The sequence below is a fragment of the Pelobates fuscus genome, chromosome 3 (assembly GCF_036172605.1).
Source record: "Pelobates fuscus isolate aPelFus1 chromosome 3, aPelFus1.pri, whole genome shotgun sequence".
Classification (NCBI taxonomy): domain Eukaryota; kingdom Metazoa; phylum Chordata; class Amphibia; order Anura; family Pelobatidae; genus Pelobates; species Pelobates fuscus.
The window spans coordinates 145,201,797-145,220,300 of record NC_086319.1 but is presented as its reverse complement, the minus strand read 5'-3'; the positions used below and the strand labels follow the sequence as shown (position 1 = coordinate 145,220,300).

The window sequence follows — 18,504 nt, the reverse complement described above, 5'->3', positions numbered from 1 at the left end:
GGGTCAGTCACCAGAGCGGGTAGTCAAACAAGCCAGGATCAGGAGCACGGAGAGCAGCGGAGTCAGGAACAAGACCGGAGTCAGGAACCAGGAGCAAACAGGAAACACAGGAACAAGGAGACTTCTGGGAAACAGGAAACCACGCAAGGGCAAGGAGGTTCTGGGCTTAGCTGCTTAAATAGGCAGAACTGATTAGCAGCAGGGTTGATTACTACTCACAGGTGAGTAACCGTGGCAACAAGCAGAAGGAGCTGATAGTAATTGCAGCTGAAACTCAATCACTGAAACAGAAAAGGGTTGCTGTTTAAAACAGCAAGGAAACCCTGACACCTATGTATGGCCAGCCCTCTGCAGCGACCCAAGCCCAGCCCTCTGCAGCGACCCTGGCCCAGCCTCAGGCTGCCTACCCTCCACAGGGCTTCCCTCAGACTGTTAATTCACCTCCGCCCGTTGACAGTCAGCCTGGACCTCATGATTATACGGATTCTCCTTCTGATGACTATGATGCAGCTGGTTCTCAGCAACCTAATCGCCCTACACCCAACATTCACCGTCCTGTGCGTCTTGCACAACAACAAGGCTATTCAGCACCTGCAGCCCCCACCCGCCACTACACTGGCCCAGACCATTCCCATCTAGATCTTTTACAATAGGTAACTGGCAAACCTGTGTCCAACGCCCCTGTCATGGCAGTGTCTACAGGGGATAAAGGGGGGCTTGTCTCCGTATGAGATTCTGTTCGGTTCAGCTCCTAGGCTAGGCTGTTACTTTCCCTAACAGATTCACTCAGATGCAATGGTAGACTACATAACTGCTCTCTCATGCCTTGACCAAAATCCATGCGCAAGTGTTTTCTTCTATTCCAGATCCAGAGTCTGATACAAGCGCCCATAAGTTGCTCCCTGGTGATTGGGTTCTGGTCAAGAAATTCCTGAGAAAACACACTCTTGAGCCAAGGTTCAATCGTCCATTCCAGGTCCTTCTAACTACATCTATCTCAGTAAAGCTAGCTGGGAAGAATACCTGGATACACGCTTCGTATTGCAAGAAAGTTCCAGCTCCAGAAGAAGTAGTTCCTATTACACCATGAGTTTCCTGTACCTTTTTCTGTTGATAGGCCTGTTCGAGGCCCAACAAGTTGCAATTACCAAAGATAATCATGTTTATACATTTTGGTATAATTCCTCCAACACACATGTTGCTACTTTTACAGTTGATTACTGTGATATTGTTTCTTGCATCTTCCCACAATCACAATACTCGACTATATACAAAGCTATACCCAATAAAAAGGACCCATACATTTCATTTGTGTGACGGGTGAACATTGGGGACATCACTGTAGTACATGGAAGGCAGCAGGGTGGAACACGGGCTGACCATGGGGCTACAGACCACAAAGTGCCTTAGACAGAGTGGACAGAAATGGGAAATCATTACTGTACAGAATGACCTTATGTAAATCAACAGGGTCAACCCCTATGAAACTTACTCTAAATATTGAACATCCTAGTCCAGGAGACGCTGGAGAATATATAATGGGAATGTACTGGAGAGGGGGTGGTTCATATAATAAATTGGGCACTTTCTACTTACGAGACATGTACACATCACCCGAGTGGGTAGACACAAAACATATGACCATCAACCCTCTCAAACCCCACGTCAAAACTCTTAAAGACATCGTGGCCATAGCCAACCCTACTTTCGAAGACACCATGGCAGTAGAGACTAAGTTTTCAGACACTAACCTGTGGCTTGAGTGGATGAGATACAATGCTAACTCTCACAATAAAACCAATTGCTATGTATGTGGAGGAGCAGACCCCACCTAGGTACAGTGCCCCTAAATCTACCTCCTGCTGTTGAAATGTGTTTCTTAAGTCTCTATGTGCAGTCGGTCACAAACTCATCAGCATGTGAATCTTGGAAGAAGACATACCCACTAACTCAAAGAGATATCAGACCACCTGATGGAGTCACACTGTATCCAGGTAATTACACTTGCTACACTATACACGGTACCACAGGGACGTTTTTGGGAAAATTTCCTTCTGGGTATTGCGCTGCGTATTGGGAATGTCCTACTACCCTGTTAATGAATCACGTTAAATCCTTGGGCGATATTTATTGGTTATGCGGGGACATGCAACTCAGATCCAAATTGACAGGCTTATGGTGGGGGGAATGCGCTCTGGCCAAAGTTATCATGCCCATACACATAATATCAGATAATCACCAAGGCCCTCTTGATTCACCCCATACATACTTTAGAGCAAAAAGAGAGGCTCCTGTACAGGGCAGTTTCGATCCTCACATATACATAGGGGTGCCAAACGAATTTAAAGGTCAGAGATGAGGTCGTGGCTGGATTTGAATCCTTAATTCCACTCATCACGGCAAATATCTAATGTAAATTGGATTAACTATATCTATTATATTCAACAACGGTTTGTCAATTATACCAGAGATGCCCTCCATGGCCTAGCCGAACAGTTAGGATGGCACTAGATATGATTTTGGCAGAAGGGAGGGGTGTGTAAAATACTCCCAGACACTATGACATGTTGCACTTTCATCCCATGTACCACAGGCCCCAATGGGAAGGTAACGATGGCCATAGAGAAGCTTGATAGTCTCTCAGAAGAGTTAAAAAGAAACTCAGGGGTCACCAATTCATTGGATAGATGGTTTGGATGGATGAATGGATGGCAGAAAGTACTCTTCCAAGTGGGAATGGCCGTCCTAGCTGTTACTTTTCTTTGTCTGTTGTATAATGCCTTCTGTGCTGAAATATTTACAGAAGACTGTAGATCAAACCATTGACCGTACCACTCCAACCTTCCTACACCGAGACATTGATGACGAAACTTGTGACACACCACATACACCTCTGCAGTCCCACTACACTAAGTATACAATTACCTCTCTTTAGGGACATTACAGGGACAGCGTCTTGTCTTACGGGTAAAAAAGTCTGTTGCGGAGAAGTAGTGGACAAGCCACTATGGGTTCTAGCGCAGCGAAGAGTTTGAGAAAACCTGTTTGACAAGATGAGCAGCAGCCTATTAGGGATAGATGGTGGCTGTATACATCGTAAATAGTCGTTTTAAGGGGCGACTGTTGAGGACAAAATATTAAATCTACTAAAAAAAAAAAATTTGTTGTAAAATGTCTATTTACTCTGCATAGCTATAATCAATATTAATCATGAGCTACTTAAGATGGCCGCTAGGGAGTTTCCCTTTCATCGACTAACACCCTCAATTAACAAGATGGCGCTGGAATCTGGAGGAGAGCTCCATGATGAGAGCCCCATCCCCCAAATAAACATTTCTGATTTTTTCATTAACCTAGAAACCTGTGTCTGGTATGAATTATTCAGGAAAGGGGCAGATACACAAATTTAATCAAACATTTGTTTTGATCCACAACACTGCTAAGCCCAAATAAACTGGATAGCTAAAAGGGAATGTTCACTAAGTAGTGAAATGGTGAATACATAAGAACCTTGGAGGCAAGTGATAGTAGCAAAGCTATGGTTATATATACATAGGGATAAACAGTTATACTATAATCACTGTAGGGTATGAGCTCTTTTTTATGCCATTAGCCATTTCACTACAGCTGAACTCACAAAAAAAACATTAAATATAAAACATCAATATTTAATTTTTATTAGAAATTATGTGAACGTCGCTCCATGTGAATTAATGAAAAAAATTCAAAATATCAAATCTTCAGTGAATATCATAAATTCAATGCCTTAATTACTTGCAAAAAAAAAAAAATATTCCTAGTGTAGTATGTATAAGCACACCAAACATGGTAAGAGCTTCTTGGTTATGTATAAGAAACACTCAAGATAAAGAAATAATAGAACCTAAAGTAGGACAGATCACACAGAACCAAAATTTTAATCCAGCAGATAATTAAATGATTCAAGTTCCAGTGGTTTCCAAACCAGTCAAGGCACGCACAGCTAGTCCCTAAATCCCAGACTGGTAGGTGTGCCTTAAGGACTGGTTTGGAAACCACAGACTTATTCTGTCATACTTCCACAAAATAAATATGGTTAGAATGATAGGTAATTTGAAGTTTTGTTCACATGGGTCAATGCCTTCTCTATTTCATTAAACCTCATACATGACCAGTGTGAAAGGCAGATTTCTATTCCTTACACTATATAATCCTTTTAAATGGTCAAATAGCAAAAGTAATGGAAACCTCCGAAAATATCCAACATTAGGATTTCTGTTTAAGACCATGATTATCTAAAGATATGGTATGTAGCAATGTGTATTAAACTAAATATATATGCAAATTTGTTAAACAAAGGTCACCTTTTTTGCCTCATTATTCAATTTTAAACATGGATTCACTGAAGTTCAGTATACAACAGCTTTGAAACACAACTTGGGAAGAGATGCATATTTTTCCCCACCATAACTATTATTGATTTTTGCTCTGCAAGTAACACCAAGCCTCAATAGCAAGCCAGTAACCATGATGAGTTGCATTACCAACAAAACAGATGTCTGTGAGTGGTTCACTGGCTTTGCATTTAATCCGGAGTTGTGTTTCAAAGCCATTGTATACAGCAAATAAACTTCTAGGAATCCATTTTTTAAAAAAAAATGGAATTCTAATGAGGCAAAAAAGGTGATTCATTGTTGAACTAATTTGCATATGCCCACTCAGAATCCTTTGTGGTAGTAACATCAAATTTGAGATTTCGGTGGGAAAAGCAAATATGGCTTGACTGGTGTGTGCAGATCTGTGTTTAACAATGTATTGAATAGATATAATATAATTATTAGGGATGCACCGAAATGAATATTCTGGTGCCGAAACTGAAAATTCAAGATGCCCTTGGCCGAAAAGGATTCCCCCCCCCCCCCCCCCAAAATGATTTTTTTAAAGTTTCTTTCCTATACATTTTTTTAATATTTGACTTTTTAATGAATTTAATATCTCATATGAAAAAACTTCCCTTCCTTTTTAGTGGTCTCCCCCGCTTAATGTTCCTCTCCCCCTCTAGTGTTCTCCCCTCCCCCCCCCCACCGTCCCATAGTGTTCTCCCCCACCTCCACCGTCCCATAGTGTTCTCCCCCACCTCCACCGTCCCATAGTGTTCTCCCCCACCTCCCCTGTCCCATAGTGTTCTCCCCCACCTCCCCTGTCCCATAGTGTTCTCCCCCACCTCCCCTGTCCCATAGTGTTCTCCCCCACCTCCCCTGTCCCATAGTGTTCTCCCCCACCTCCCCTGTCCCATAGTGTTCTCCCCCACCTCCCCTGTCCCATAGTGTTCTCCCCCACCTCCCCTGTCCCATAGTGTTCTCCCCCACCTCCCCTGTCCCATAGTGTTCTCCCCCACCTCCCCTGTCCCATAGTGTTCTCCCCCACCTCCCCTGTCCCATAGTGTTCTCCCCCACCTCCCCTGTCCCATAGTGTTCTATTTTTAATTTTGGCAAATTTGACCTGTTTTCGGACAAAACAGGATAGGCCCATTTTCGGCAGAAAATTTCAGTGCATCCCTATCTAGAATAGTTTTAAATTTCTTATTTTATAATTTGTATTCCATATCATATAATGAAGAGGGAAAAAAAACAAAACAAAACCAAACCTTAAAATGTTTGCTTTCCAATACATTTTATTGAAAGGTACGTTTCTTACTGCATTGCAGAGGCACTTCTGCTAAACAATGTGACCTTGTGCAACTTCAGTTCTGAGGTCTACGCAGAAAAATATTTTTTTAAAAAAAAAGTAATGGATTGCGCAAATCATATTTCATAAAACCTGAAGCATATTTTATCAGACTTCCATACAAGTTTTTTTAACTCTCCCGAGAAATTCACAGATATTGGGGAGGGAAATACAATTTTTTTTTTTTTTTAAATCACAGATAGTTTCCAGATGAACATGTTAACGCACACATTCACAAGCACCAAAGCAGAATTTAAAATTATTTTAGGTGAGTTTAAAGACAACATTGCAATGTTAACATGTGTTGTGTTACATTTCTCACCATCATCACATTCTTAAACTATAGTGTTCCAAGAAAACTAAAATTTATAAAGTTTTTTCTAGCTTCGCTGAATAAGAAACAAAAACACATGCAAGCCATATCATGGATAAACTGCTTGTTCGTGTTAGCAAACTTTTCCAACTGTATTTTAGAACAGGAACTGATACAGACCATCTAAAATATACTCAAGTTAGACTGTTACTTGTACTTTTAATACATTTCTCAAACCCCTAGCTTTCAGCCTTTATCCACCATACAGATTAGTAAGTATTTCTGGGGGCTTAAAGCTATTGAAACTCAGGTTATTTCAAATGGCAAATTACTCCATGTCTAAAGAGGTTTTCAGTACAAAATACAATACTAAATGTTTCTTGTGTAACACTCTTGAAATTTAAAGTGCATTAGTTTTTACTGAAGTGTTGCACAGGAATATATATATATATATATATATATATATATATATATATATATATATATATATATATATCTCGTGCATATCTGTTACCATAAATACTTAAAAACTATTAAAAAAAAACCAAAAAAAAACACACAAAACAAACAAACACTGCCAAATCTTCTCCAGGTTCCATATTTCTGTATTTTAGATTTATAGTCCATAAATAAAAATAATTTAAAAAAGCAACAGTGTAGATGGTTCTATGCTCTGATCTGCAAAGAAGCAAAATAGATTTTAGAGATTAACAGCTCATAGACTTTGCTTAAAAAACCAAAACCAAAAAAGTCCTTAACTATTCAGTCATAGCCTGAATCTGGTTTTGTGTGTTCAAGATAAATATTAAAAAAAAACCTGTAGTATTTTAAGGGCAGACAAACATTGTAGTGGAATAGTGTTGATTAAGTGAATCGAAAAAATTTGGGTAGAATTGACAATTTATTCACTTTTCATTTTGGCACATTAATTTTCTCCTTATCTTTCAGATTATGAAATTATGAAAGTTATGATTTGTTAAAATTCCCGGATTAAAAAAGTGACCTATAAGGCTTCAATTGTTTCGACTTCAAGAGTTGAAGATTTGACATTTACATGACCGCTCACTCATCCTAATCAGGCTTCTTAGGTTTTAGATCCTCCCCACCATGCTTTTCTAAACCCCTCCGAAGGCATACCAAATATGACAACTAAAATGCTGACTCAATAAATAACCATTTAGAAGTCTTAATATATTTCCATAAACAAATTATAATATTTTATTATCTAGATAATGCAAAACCCACTTTAAAATACCTTTTCATGAGCCAGACTCTGGAATAGTAGGAAGATGTGCTATTCTGTAATAACTATGCTTCAGCTGCCTTGCTGTGCGACCAGACACAATCCATTTGAGTTTCTGAACATTTGGTTTGGAACATTTGCTTGTAGAATATTCTGCCAGACACTTTGATACTAGTTCTTTCCAACAAAACAAATCTCTGCTGCTTATCTGGAAAAAAAATAAAAATGTATGATATAACATTTAGTGCTAGAGAAACATTACCAATAGGGTATTGCAATACTGAATAAATACAAGACAAGGTCATCAAGGTGACATATTGGACAAGGTTCCAAAAAGGTGCGTATTATGGTCCCCTCAGTAGAGAGGAGGAGAGCTCTCTAACCACTCTCCATGGTTTGAAAGGGAAAATATTGTGCCTGCATCCTCCAGTAACAGACAGCTTCAAAGTTCTCAAGAGTTGCATCCTCACTGATAATAGAAACCATGTAGATGTCAATTATAGAATATAGCACTGTAAGTCAGATTGCTGCATCACATCAATGTGAGCACAGGCATGGTCTTTGCTATTGGAGAACACTGGGCTGGATGTTACCTAAGGCAAAGTAGGCACCTGCCTACAAGTGCCTGTCCTGTAGGGGCTTCTTTTTCCAGTACTTATAATATGAAGTTTTGGAGGGGAGAGGAAGAGGGAGAGGGAGAGGGAGAGAGAGAGGCTAGGCACAGAAATGCCTTGCAGAACAAGCAAGGACATCATTGAGTGTTGAGAGGAGTAACACACTAACAGCTACTGCAGCTCAGTCAGTCAGTCATAGGGGTCCAACTAGACAAGAAAATATATATAAGGGGGAGTAGATTGCAAATAATTGATCAAACTTCACACGTCCTAAACACTGTCCACTCTCAATGAAACACCTACCAAAACCTAAACAAACCCTTTACCTTAATCCTAGGTTTAATGACTCTGAAAAAGAAATAAACATCCTATGTCTGCCAATGCTAGCTTTTACCCCTCTCAACACCCAATGTGACATGAGCCACTCACTAACCTTAAAATCGTACCGTAGATGCATTAGGTTATGTAAAGTAATTAAAGACAGTTATGTGCAAAGGTATTCTCACCTTAGAATAAACTTGGAGAGATTCCAATGCATCAATCAGTTCAAACAACTTCTGCTCCTGTATTTCCAGAGCCAACACAGACAAAGCCAATACAGACGGCTGTAATAGAAATTGAAAAAAAAAAAAATGAAATTTTATACACACTTTATATGGACAAACATTGAGACACAACTCTTAATTATGGTGTTTCAATCTTTCACTCATACCCATTGCCACAAGTGGATAAAATCAAGCACCTAGTCATGCAGTCTGTGACGGGACCACTGCCTGTTTGTAAATTGCTGTGTGTCATTCCCCGTATTTTTCCCCTATATTGTGCTGTACTCTTGTATTTTACCTACTCCCCGTTCGGGAGGCCCCATACGAACAAGTTATGTTCGCCTCCCAAACGGGGACCACCTTGATACCCCATTTAGAATGTTCACACCTCGTTAACGCCGTCCAGGGGGAGCACTTGCGGATTGCTACCCACCTCGTTCAGCTCCCGAATGAGGACCTCCCCAGTGCCCATTAGAGTGTTCATACCAATCAATTAGAACGTTAGAAACTTGCAACACAAGTGTGAAACCGCAAGGGAAGTAATGAGTGCTTCCCTGGGTGGCCACCGTTCGTACAGTTGCAGTTCTGGGTGTCCCTGGGATTGCAGGGGATACTCTTTGTGGACAATGGCGGATTGGCAGGCTTTCTGTGCCTGGGAGCCCAGGAGGCGGGAGTCTTTCCAGCACTGGGATTCCCAGGTACAGAGGGTCCTGGGCAGAAGACCCCTTGCAACGTGAAGTGAGAAATCCTGTATTTGGATCGCGGGAGCAGGGGACACACGAATTGGAGTTATTGTCCCTGCAAAGGCTCCTGGGAAGGGCAGGACCCTGGGAGGGGACACTGAATGGCGGGAACAAGGGACTGGAGTTCCGGTCCCATTATATTACCCCGGGCAGGGGACATTGTATGAGTGATCCACCCCTTGCATGGGGAAAGTATAAAGCCAAGTGTGGCCAATAAAGTCATTGTTGTACCCCTGGAACTGTGAGTCGTCTGGTTACTGGGGAAAATAGGTCTCTTACTTCATTAATAGCAGAGGTAACCGGCCGGGTTACCCAGGGCCCACTACACAGTCTGCATTACACACATTTGTGTGAACAAATTGGTAGTTCTGAAGATCTGTGAATTTAAGTGTGGTACTGTGATTGGATGCTACCTTTGCAATAAGTCTGTTTGTGAAAAGTCATCCTTACTAGATAGACCACGGTCAACGGTAAGTGGTATTATTGGAAAGTGGAAGCTTTTAGAAAAAGCAGCAACACAGCCACAAAGTGGAAGAACACGTAAAGCCACAGAGTGGGGTAACCGAGGCATGAAGCGTATGATGCGTAAAAGTCGCCAACGCTCTGCTGATTCCATAGCTAAAGAGGTCTGAACTTCCACTGGCATGAATAGCAGAGAAAAAACAAAAAAGTACAATGTCAAGTGTTGGATTGAGTGGTGTAAAGCATGCTGCCAATCACCTCTAGAGCAGTGGAAACACGTTCTGTTGAGTAATGAATCACGCTTCTCTGTTTGGCAGTGTGGTGAGCGAGTCTGCATTTGGCGGATGCAAGGAGATTGTTACCGGCCTGACTACCTTGTGCCAACTGTAAAGTTTGGTGGAAGAGGACAAATGGTATTAAGGGCCGTTTGTCTAAGGGTTGAGCTAGACCCCTTACTTCCAGTGAAGGGAAATCTTAATTCTTCAGCATACCAAGACATTTTAGATAATGCTATGATTCCAACTTTATGGGGACAGTTGAGGGAAGGCCCTTTCCTATTCCAGAATAACAGTGCCAGAATCAAAAAAACATAAAGACATAGTTGGATGAGTTTGGTGTGGAAGAACTCGACTGACCTGCACAAAGTCCTGACCTCAACTCCATCGAACATTTTTGGGATGAACTGAAACAGAGGTAGGGAGCCAGGCGTTGTTGTCCACCATCAGTGCATAACCTCCCACTTGTGGTTGCGCTTCTCACCCTTTTTTTTCCTACATTTTTTTTTGCTATATCACTGTAGGAGCCACAGCGAGCTGGGATAGCAGCACCTGTGTCTTGTTATTTTACTGCCTATTTGGAGTACTGTGGTAACTTCAGATTCTTTTTTTCATGTGACCATAAAACTCCCTGGTGTAATGATCAGGTGTCCCAATACTTTTGTCCATATTGGGAGATAGATAAAACCTGACCAGAGAGAGGCTACATCAGCTATCTTTCTAATAAAACTCCTGTCCAGCAAAGATTTAGGAACATGCCACCTGTTACTAACCTATGAATATGGTGATAATCCCTTGAGCTTAATGACAACCTACAAATACAGATGAGTAGGTATAGCAGGATCACAGTCTTGAAATTACAAAAAGTAACCTAGCCTTCTCACATGTTGACCATGGGGTTGGTTATGGGGAATATTTTGCTCTCCCTCCAACTGGCTGGAAAATATGTTTTTCTTTACAAGGTGCCAATGATTGTGAGCCCTCTTGAGCATGGCCCTCATCAACCTATTGTTCATGTAACATTTTGTAACGGTCTCCCTTATTGTTAAATGCCCCCTTTAGAATATTGTAAAGAGCTGCAAAATAAAACGGTGCTATATAAATGTCAATAATAATTTGACAAATCCTGGATATGAAAAACTATTCAACTGAACTCTTCACAACTGCACTGAATATCAATTTCATAGTTTTTCCAGTGAAAGATCAAGTGCAAACAGTTTGCATTGAATTGCACTGCTGTTTTGACTCACCTTTGCTTTGGAGAATCCAATTCTACCATGACAGGCTTTAAGATGTGTTTCAAGTTTGTCAAGCACAAAAAGTTTCTTCCTACAAAAAAAAGGATTAGTTAAATATGTCTCTGGTCAAATTCAATCCTTATGGTATTGATAGGACATATGCACCAATTACTTTAGCTCTGTCATCAGATAATCTATTTTTAGGCTGAAAAGACAGATGACAGGAATGCATTGAAAGCTTTACTAAACTACAATATATTTACGATTATTAAAATGTTTTATGAAAAAAAAAAAAAAAAGTGACAGACTTTGCATTAAAAGGAACGTGCCAAGAGTGCCTTAGCACATCCCTATTATATGTAATCAAACAGTTTTTTTAAATTGTGCCTGTGGTCCACCTGGCATAGCATCCCATCTCCACTACCAACACCAGAGAGCCAGACATTTCTAAGCACTAACTTTTGTTAACTCTCCTCAGCTAAGCCGTTTGTCACTGGCAGAGAGCAATCAGCTGAGAAATCATGCTTCATTTTTCCAGTGTCATTCTGCAAAGTTATGAAAATTATATACAGGTAGCCTTTGTTTCAGATTCCTATCCCACATTTCTGTAGGCTCCCTGTACAATGGCCCGACACTTTAAAAACAATTTGTAATGCTCATGCATGGATCAGAATATATATAAATGAATATAGAACATTTAAAAAAAAAAAAAAAAAAAATAGTTAGTAGTAAATATGAGAGGAGTTGCTCTTATATTTATTTCCTAATCCATCATTCTGATCTACATAAAGTTTAAAAAACAAACAAAAACAAAACAAAACAAAACACACAAACACAAAAAGTTACCTTTCGTTAGTCAAGTTCTCATAAACAAGGGAATGGTAAAGTTGTAAGAAGTGGAATGCTGTTGTGGCTTTAACTTTCCAACCCAGCTTCTCTAGAACAATCTTTTCCATTCTCATCATATCAAAAACTGTGAATTTGTACTGACTTATTCTTAATAGGTCTGTCGCCAATGGCACATTTCTTTCTTCTTCAGTTGCTTTTACAGAGAGGTAGAAACAGGTGAGTCCTACACAGCCTAGATGTTTTGGCTGTATCTGAAAAAGAAATTAAGTAGGAGGCCATTGAAAGATGCAGCATCTAAAAATTATACTTGAAAATGCACGAGCCAAGTTCTCATTATTGTGATTTATATTTACAATTAGCATTTTGACTTTTTTTCTCCGCCACTATAAACACTATATTACATGTCACAAAGTGATGGCACATACATTTATGAATAGAATATGCATATTTATATTAAAATAACTTACTTTCATTCTGGACAGGAATCGATCCAAAAGATTAACAGATAAAGAGAATGTTTCTGTACTGAAACCAAAGAACTGAGTTAAGCTAAGCAAATCTTTCACTTCAAAGTCACGAAGTCTAGCAGTCATCCGAAGGCCATTGTCATGAGTTGTTTCAATAAGGCGCAAGCCACAAGCCTTTGGCTGACATTTCAGCTCCTGCTCGAAGAGTGAGTTCAACTGGTAAAGAAGGTCTTGAGCGTCTGATGTTACAAGTGTTTCAATCATCTATTAAAGAAGGAAAATAGAGTTTAAAAAAAAAAAAAGCGCAAAAAAGTGCAGATTTGGTTTCAGAGATGTATTGCATCATATTTTTTTTTTTTTTAAATCAAACCCCAGACACTTTGCAACCCATGTAATTAAAATGAGAATACACATTTTCCATTTGAATGTGCCGCAAGATTTTTTTTTTTTTAGTGCCATGTAATTTAGTATAAAATAAAAATACACTATTGTGCTGGTCTGAACCAATTTGCAGATGTATTTCTTTAAATGAGTAAATATAGGAAACCATGGATTAACAATTTACCAGAAAGTTTAACTGCAGCTGAACAGGATTGCTGAGCTGCGTTGTTCTGAATGGATTTAAACATACGCAGTGCAGACTTTCAGCACTGCATAAGCTATTCAGTCAGCCTGGGGTTACTAAAAATTGCCCCCGCTGACAGAGGGGAGACCCAGCTATTGCTTGATACCTGGGTGTCCTGTTATGAACAGGGATTTACACTGCTTATACCAATACTCTAGGACAGGGGTTCTCAACCTTGTCCTCAAGGACCCCCTACCAGTCCATGGTTTAGGGATCACCTGGGTGTGTCTAAGGTGTTTAGAAAAAGATGAAAAAAACCACCTTAGAGTCTCAGGTGTTTTTTTCCCCTTTTTCTAAACACCTTAGACACACCCAGGTAATCCCCAAATCCTGGACTGGTAGGGGGTCCTGAGGACTGGGTTGAGAACCCCTGCTCTAGGACATTCGATGCTGTCCTAAACAGTATTAAAGTCCACGCTGGAGAAATACATGGAATGTACTAACATCAGGAAAGCATTAGGGCTGCAATGTAAACATTAAAAAAAAGGATGAAGTAGTCTGTAAAGGAAGTTTAAAAATTAGATTTAGTGTGTAGGGCGGCTGTGTAAGTCAAAGGCAGGGGAGATCAGGCTAGTACTGCATAAACAAAGTGATTTAACTCCTAAATCGAAGAGAACTGCATGTAATGCTTTCCTATGGGGATTTCCTTGACACTGGATGTCCTCATGCAAAGCGTGAGAACGTGCAGCGTCAATTAGATGACCAAAAGTCGCTTAGCAAGCAGGAAGCGCGTCTAGTGACTTTCTGGTAGACAGCCACTAGAGAGTGTCTCACTTACATTGCAGAACTAAGGGCATTAGGGACTGTGGCAAAAGTAACCGCCACGCGCTCCTGGAGGAGCCTTCTTGCCAGGGACTTTGGACCCTGTAAAAGCCATGTGAAAAAAGACTTTGTTTGTGGGATTTTCCATTTGGTTCAGGAACCAAACTAACTCCCGAACAACCGCACGGACTAGAGACCACCCAGGTGCTTGTTAAGGCCAATTGACATCCTGTAACAAGTTCCACCGCAGTGCTCTAATTGTTCGTCTGAGTGGCCGCAATTAGTATGAACAACCACGAGGTGGCGACCATCTTGTTTGCATAAAAACGCAGGCAGCGGTGTTTGGTCATCGAGCTCATGGAACTAAAATCGGAGACTGAAATTCCCGAACACCTCTCGACTTACATCATCACCTGCATTCGGTTCTAAACAACTTAGAAGGGTACTGTTCGGGGAATCGTTCGGTAGTTTGTTTTTAAACTACCGAACTTGATCGATTGTGTGCGGTTGGTCAAATTATGACTTCCATGGAAAACCCAAACCGATCTGGGTAATTTTGGGGTATGTTGGTCACCCAGATCGGGGCTGTCAGGAGATGTGACTTTTTTTTTTTTTTTTTTTATATATTTTGGGGTGTTTGGAAAATGTGTTCCTGACTCTATCTCTCAGGTACAGGGGAGGCATGACCCTGTTATTTTGTGCAGGAAACCCCTTGCATGGGGTTTGCATAAAAGGCTGTGTGTGGCCTCTAATAAACAGATGACTCCCAGCATTAAGCCTTGGCTCAGCAGCTATACCAATTGCTCTTTTACCGGCTATACAGCGATACTCTCTTGGAGGAGAAGTCTTCCCACTGGGAGATGGATGTAGGTGTTTGGCCTAGGGTGGGAAGGGACGGCAAGACCCCAGCCAAGGGGGCTACAGTGGTTATGGTGTCCGGTGCGGTGCTTATGGTACTCTGAGAGCACTAGGATGTGTGATTGGCGGTGGTACCCAGTCAGTCCGCCACAGGGACACTGCAACCAGACCACTTCAATGAGCTAAAGTGGTCTGGGTGCCTATAGTGTCCCTTTATGTTTATTAAAGCAGTTTTAGTGTAAAGATCATGCCCCTGCAGTCTCATTACTAAATTCCCTGCCATTTAGGAGTTAAAATCACTTTTGTTTATGTTTATGCAGCCCTAGCCACATGTCCCCTCCCCGCATGAAAGAAATATGGTTTCATTTTCAATCAAATGATGGCTTACTTTAGAACGTTTTTTATCACCTGTGTAAACATTATATCTCTCTTTACAGTGAGTGTTTAGGAAGGCTGTGTAAACCACATGCAGGGAGGTGAGATTAGGCTGCATAAATAAAGTAAGTGAACTCCTAAATGGCAGAGAACTGAGCAGTGAAAATGCAGAGGCATGAAAGATACACAAAAACTAGTTCATTAAGCTTAAGTTCTTTTGGCACCTATAGTGTCCCTTTAACGATATGACAGTGTATAACAGAGCTACAAAGCAAGATGGAGGGAAAATAGGAACAGAAGGAGTTGAGCCCAATATAGGCCCTGCTCCAAGGTAATAGGCATGTACATATGGAATATAGAGTGGGGCAGAAGATATTTAAAAAAAAAAAAATTATAGGCCTGTAACAGAACTGCTAAAATCCATTTTCCAAACTATTACCTAACCCTAGTAAAGAAAGAGTTATGGGTCACTGATTACTTAATTAGGCTTACGTTGGTCCTAGTGAATCATACAAGGGACAGTCTTAACCTAATTTTATTTGCTCTAGTGACATTAACCAATAGTTTTATGGAGCAGGCCATCAAAGATTCATGCTTTGAATGAGACTGACAGAAATTGAACACGGCAATATCCCCCCAAAAAGAGCGAGAGTGCCTGAGCGCTCACATTAAACAGAGGCTGCTTCCTCCGCCCCCTTTCAACTATTCCATGCGTTGCTGTACCCTACTAATGTGACAGAGAGACAGTAAACGGCCATGACAGATTGTTAGGCCACGCCCACTATGGTCAGCGCTCGACCTCCCTTTCTCCTCAACCAATGAGAGAACACTATGGATGGTTATCACCGAATGTCAAGTCAGGCCGTCACTGCCGAAGCTCCTCCCACTATTCTCACAGGACAAGCCTGGACATGTCTGTAGAATAGGCCCAGCTCAAATGGAGCCCCGGATACGGTAACAGTTGCAAGCAGAAGCATTTAAGCCCTGTTACGATTGCAAGCTTAGTGATCAGAGCTGACCATTACAGTGATACTTGAACTAAAAACATTCCACGAAAGGCGCAATGTAGGATAGCAGGGACCAGAACTACACGGAACCTTAACGTTCCAACTCGTTTTGGCTGTCAGATGTGCAATACGTTAGGTCACCTCTAACACTCAAAGGGTTAATGCAACCCAGCAAATATTCCTCCCTAGAGAGATTTATCCAACAAACCCTAATCATACATGTATTGATACTGGTTCATTAACTATATAAATAGGCTTAGCAGAACCTGAAAGCTGTAGAAGTTACATGCAATAAAATCAAAATCTCCCAGAGACAGTGAGCAGGTGTTAATAAGAAACATGCAAAAACTTATGCTTTCAGTTATTATAAAAAAGTCACTTACCTTCTCTTATAGGGTAAAGGGAGGTCGATCTCTTATGTTACAGAAGTTACTTCGGATTTGATTTAAACTAAGGTTTCTAGCAAACGTTTGCATTAATTGTAAGAAAGCTGTATGAATTAAGCTTCCCCACCCCTATACGAGACTCCTATTCAATACTTCTTTACTCAGCTGACTAGAGCAAAGCTGACCAGCAGTCACTTATATAGAAGGGATCATAGCCATGCCTCCACTCATCCATTGGCTCTCAGTATCACTCAGTCACAGGCATAGCCATATCTGGGAAATGATACATTGCGCCATCTGCTGGAGTACATAGCTCACCCATACCAAAGATGGAGGGATATTTAAAGGAACGTTCTAGTCCAGTCAGCATGAAGTATTGATTCTCGTACAATGCTGAAAGTATAACTCCCACCACTTAGAGCCATTAAAAGTAATTACTACAATAGTTTGCCACCCCCTCTTACTGTAGTTTCATAGTGTGCAGTAATCTTATTGGAAAGGATGTTAAAAGGGTATTGACTAAACACAACACATGTAGGGTTTTGCACAAATTTCTTGACAATATATATATTTACCATTTTCATTGAAAGAACACATTGACAGAGCAGTTAGAATTAGAGAGAGTACATTCCATCAACGTTCACCATGTGCAACTACACAGAAACAGCATTTGGTACCCAAACACCTTATACCCAACAGCGGATGGGGTTGGTAATGTGTATTATTGTATCATAACCCATAATGTTGTAACATTGCATGAGCAATGGTGAGGGAATTCAACGGGCGAGCCAGTAAGGATACAACCAACATTACTTTGAAATTGTGAATGCAGAGGAGAAACATTGAGCCATAAGAAACCAAGAAAGACTGGTTGATGGAATGTGATTATTTTGACTTTTAACATTTTAGTGAATAAACCCCTAGAATAAGTTTAAAAGTTTTTGCTCAATAAGGTGTTCGCTGTTTAAAAGTTTGTACTTTATACCTGGTTTCCTATCTCCTACCCCCGATATAGAAATTTACAATGGATAAATCATCCAAGAGATAACCAGAGGCACCTAATTAGATGTACGAGTGTTCAGGAAAACCACATACTCTGTTGTAGTTCAAATATCATATCATGTTTTAATTGGGAGAGCATTGCATATATAACATGGCATTAGTCTACTGCACATGTGTACCTGAAAACAAGCAACAATTACATACTTAAGAGTCTTATCTAAGCTATGCTATAATACCAAGGTTAACAAAAGTAACTTTTTAGAAAGTAATGTGCTGCAAAGAGTGCTATGCACATTGTAGCATTACAGCTTTGTTGGTTAGTATCAATTCTAACCACATGTCAGGGTTCATACATTTACCAAACATATTGCGTGCAGTGGAAGCCTTTAGATTCAGAAGGTTCATTTGTGTAGTGTCTTTCTGCTGAAGCATGTATATGTATTGCAGACTACAAGCAGTATACTTAAAGGGACACTATAGTCACCTGAACAACTTCAGCTTAATGAGGTTGTTCAGGTGAGTGCTACAGCTACCCGGAGCCTTTTTCTTGTAAGCACTGTATTTTCTGAGAAAATGCAGTGTTTACATTGGAAGCTTGGAACACCTCTTGTTGCAGTCAATCAGACGGCCACCAGAGGGACTTCCGAGTTCAGAGGCCCTAAAAAGGCCTCTCGTCCGATGCATTCTCGGTGAATACATCAGACGGGCTATCAGCACACAAAGCACTGTGAACGCGCTTTGTGTGCTGATAGCCTGTCAGCACTGCTGTGAAGCCCGAACCCACAGGGATGCTGTCTGTCCACAATTGTGGTAGAAGGGGGGGGGGGGAGAGACAGGGGTGGGGGCCCTAAAATGATCAATAAGGGGGGGGACCTACTGTCCCACCCCTGTGCGGCAGGTGGGGGCCTTAAAATTATCAATAAGGGGGGGGACCTACTGTCCCCCCCCCGGCCCCCACCCCTGAGCGGCGGGTGGGGGCCCTAAAATTATCGATAAGAGGGGGGGACCTACTGTCCCCCCCCGGTCCCCACCCC

At 41.0% G+C, this 18,504-nt stretch overlaps 1 protein-coding gene across 1 annotated transcript; it reads right to left on the bottom strand.

Annotated features, from left to right (window-relative positions):
* Positions 1-6,594: 6,594 nt before the first annotated feature.
* Positions 6,595-16,653, bottom strand: CCNG1 (cyclin G1). Its single transcript, XM_063447501.1, has 7 exons — positions 16,466-16,653; positions 12,456-12,719; positions 11,986-12,239; positions 11,152-11,230; positions 8,383-8,481; positions 7,275-7,470; positions 6,595-6,697 (listed from the first exon to the last, which is right to left on the bottom strand). The coding sequence occupies exons 2-6, from the start codon at positions 12,717-12,719 to the stop codon at positions 7,279-7,281; spliced, it is 888 nt and encodes a 295-aa protein (XP_063303571.1). The 5' UTR covers positions 16,466-16,653; the 3' UTR covers positions 6,595-6,697; positions 7,275-7,278.
* Between the last annotated feature and the right edge of the window lie 1,851 nt (positions 16,654-18,504).